At 30.6% G+C, this 2,474-nt stretch overlaps 2 protein-coding genes across 2 annotated transcripts in view; one reads left to right on the top strand and one right to left on the bottom strand.

Moving 5' to 3' along the window:
• LOC110429309 (WAT1-related protein At5g64700-like) overlaps positions 1 to 2,424 on the bottom strand; it is a 4,629-nt gene extending 2,205 nt beyond the window's left edge. Inside the window, exons 1-3 of the mRNA XM_021445276.1 lie at positions 2,252 to 2,424; positions 2,076 to 2,138; positions 1,828 to 1,944 (exon numbers count right to left, since the gene is read on the bottom strand). Coding sequence (XP_021300951.1) covers positions 1,828 to 1,944; positions 2,076 to 2,138; positions 2,252 to 2,424 — 353 coding nt within the window. The remainder of the gene's footprint in view (positions 1 to 1,827; positions 1,945 to 2,075; positions 2,139 to 2,251) is intronic.
• The window catches only part of LOC110429307 (uncharacterized), a 35,906-nt gene that overhangs the window by 4,392 nt on the left and 29,040 nt on the right, over positions 1 to 2,474 (top strand). The window lies entirely within an intron of this gene.

Here is a 2,474-nt window from a genome sequence, read left to right as displayed (position 1 = left end):
TCACAACATATTTAGTTGGTTGCTTTTACGACGAATCGGATATTCATTGAGCAGAAAAGATTTATGAAAACGTTAAAAAAATACCAAATAATAAAGACCAATGTTATTGTTGTTTTTTAGAACTTATTTTATGAAGAGTTAAACTAACAAATCGCTAATTAAAAGAGCATTTGACAGTTTATATAATTAGATCACGCGCTGGAAATCTTTGGTTAGCCTGTCTATGTTGCAAGGTATAGTGTTTTAAATGTTTCTGAATTTATTACATATCGGCATTTTCTCTTTGGCTACTACACCATGGGACCCTATGTTTCTTTTTTGACTTTAATTGAAAGGCACAATTTAACTAATGAGAAGAATAAGAATAAAATAACAAAGATCTTTGCATAGAGCAAGGTTTTCCAAGGACATTACTGACGATTGTTGTATATACCCGATTGGTCTTGAAAAAAAAAAGATCAAAACCATTAATTATCTAATATAAATGGCTTTTTTACTTAGAAAAAAAAGTAAACATTTGAAATTGACTTATAAATGAAAGATATATACATTTACCGTTAAATTAAATGATAAATTGTTGGCATAAAGTTAAAGACTTCATATGGCATAGCGTTTAATGTCAATAAAATTAACTTTAAAAAAAATGATAAATTGTATGTATTGGTAATTATGTTTTTAACAAATGATGCTTAATTTGGAATTCAAAAATTAATATGCAGCAACTAGCAAAATCTTTCACTATAAACAAAAAAGTTTTTTATAATATTGTGTGTGTGTGCGTGTGCAAGTTTGGAACGTAGGATTCAACATAAGAAATTGTATTAAAATAATCTTTTTAAGCTCTTTTTTTTATATGATAATTTCCTATGATTGAGGAATTTTTTTTATTCTTGACCAATAATCACAGGGATCAAAGGTAAAATCAAGCAAATAGTAATACTAATAAAATATTTAAAACATTCCTACATGGGACTAATGGAAGGGCAAATTGCCCTGCATATTCCCATTCCTATGAGAGTCTCAAGCCCTTTCCACCGACAAGATTTTTAGGACAAAACTATTCCTTATCAGTTGCAACCTAGACATTCTTTCCTAAGAAGCAACCTTCTATCAATTTTTAATTAATCACAGTTAAAGAGGAAGACATTGGATACAAGAGTGACTAGGTCTAATGAATCAATGAGCTGTCAGTCACATGGCATGCCTACTATATATTTTGCAAAAATAAAACTAGAATTAATCCACTTAAATTTAGTATTAGTTAAAAATAAGAAAAGATATAAAAATCGATTCTAAAATGGTAATTTCCTTTTTAAAAACAAGTTAAATGAAAGATTTAATAGGACTTAATCTCAACACGCGTAAATATATGAAATTAGGGACTTTTCTCTTTTGAAATTATATCAAATAATGTTATTATGGAATATAAGTGATGAATCCATGCATAATTTGGCATCATACATCTGAAACTTGAAGCATCTACGAAGCCTAATACTGATATTTCCATGTCTCATGCTAACATCATTTCCTTTGACAAGAAGTTGGAATGGCTCCTCTTCTGATGAGAAGCCGCGACTAATTAATTATTTCTTCTCTTTTTTTTTTCATTTTCACTTTTGGGTAAAAAAAAATGTTAGCATCATTCACTAATATATCATGCTAATTAAACGATGAAATTTGTCTCCAAAGAGATATCCTAAAAGAAATTTACCTAAGAAGGATACATAGAGTGAAATTTATAAGATGAGAGAATATATCATTCATCAATCTAAAAGAAGACAGAGGAATGGATATTGAAAAAAAAAATCAAGAGCTAGAACTAATTACCTGAGTAACACTGCCAAGAAAAAAGTGATAACAGGCAGGCAATTTGTTGTTGCAGCAGCTAAAGTTGCAGAGGTATAAACCAGGGCAACCCCATAGATATCCAAGCTTAAAGTTATCCTGAAATTGAAGAAAGCGAGTGAAAATTGAAACTTGAAAGTCATGTATATTGCTTTTTTATTTTCTATTGATAACTTTGAGTGTGATGGCTGCAATATGTTAATTCAACAAGCGATTTCAACTGGACATACCCGCATAAAGATAGCATAAAAATCTTGCAGAAGGTCACGAATGATAGAGGCGGCGCAGTTTTCCTTGAGTTAGAAAGAAAATAATTACTCAAGTGGATATATACATATATACTGAACTTTCAAAGAAAATTGGCCAAAAACCAGGAAAAAATTTCAACCTTAATTGAGAAATTTACCATTCAAAAAACAAGGCCAGAGGGATCAAGAAAACGGTCGCTGCAGCTTGTCTGTAAAAAACGAACACAAAATTGTTCATGCCGCCATCAAATGCAGCCTTGGAGAGCAAGAACATGCCAGCATAAATAGATTGTATGAGAATAACAGCAAGATAGGGCTTCCTTTTATCCATTGTTGAAGGGGTTTGGCACTTGAAGTGAAACAATGGAGGGATTTATATAT

The sequence above is a fragment of the Theobroma umbraticum genome, unplaced genomic scaffold, assembly GCF_002168275.2.
Source record: "Theobroma umbraticum cultivar Fairchild unplaced genomic scaffold, ASM216827v3 scaffold_44.0, whole genome shotgun sequence".
Taxonomy (NCBI): Eukaryota; Viridiplantae; Streptophyta; class Magnoliopsida; order Malvales; family Malvaceae; genus Theobroma; species Theobroma umbraticum.
This window is presented reverse-complemented; position numbering and strand designations above follow the sequence as displayed.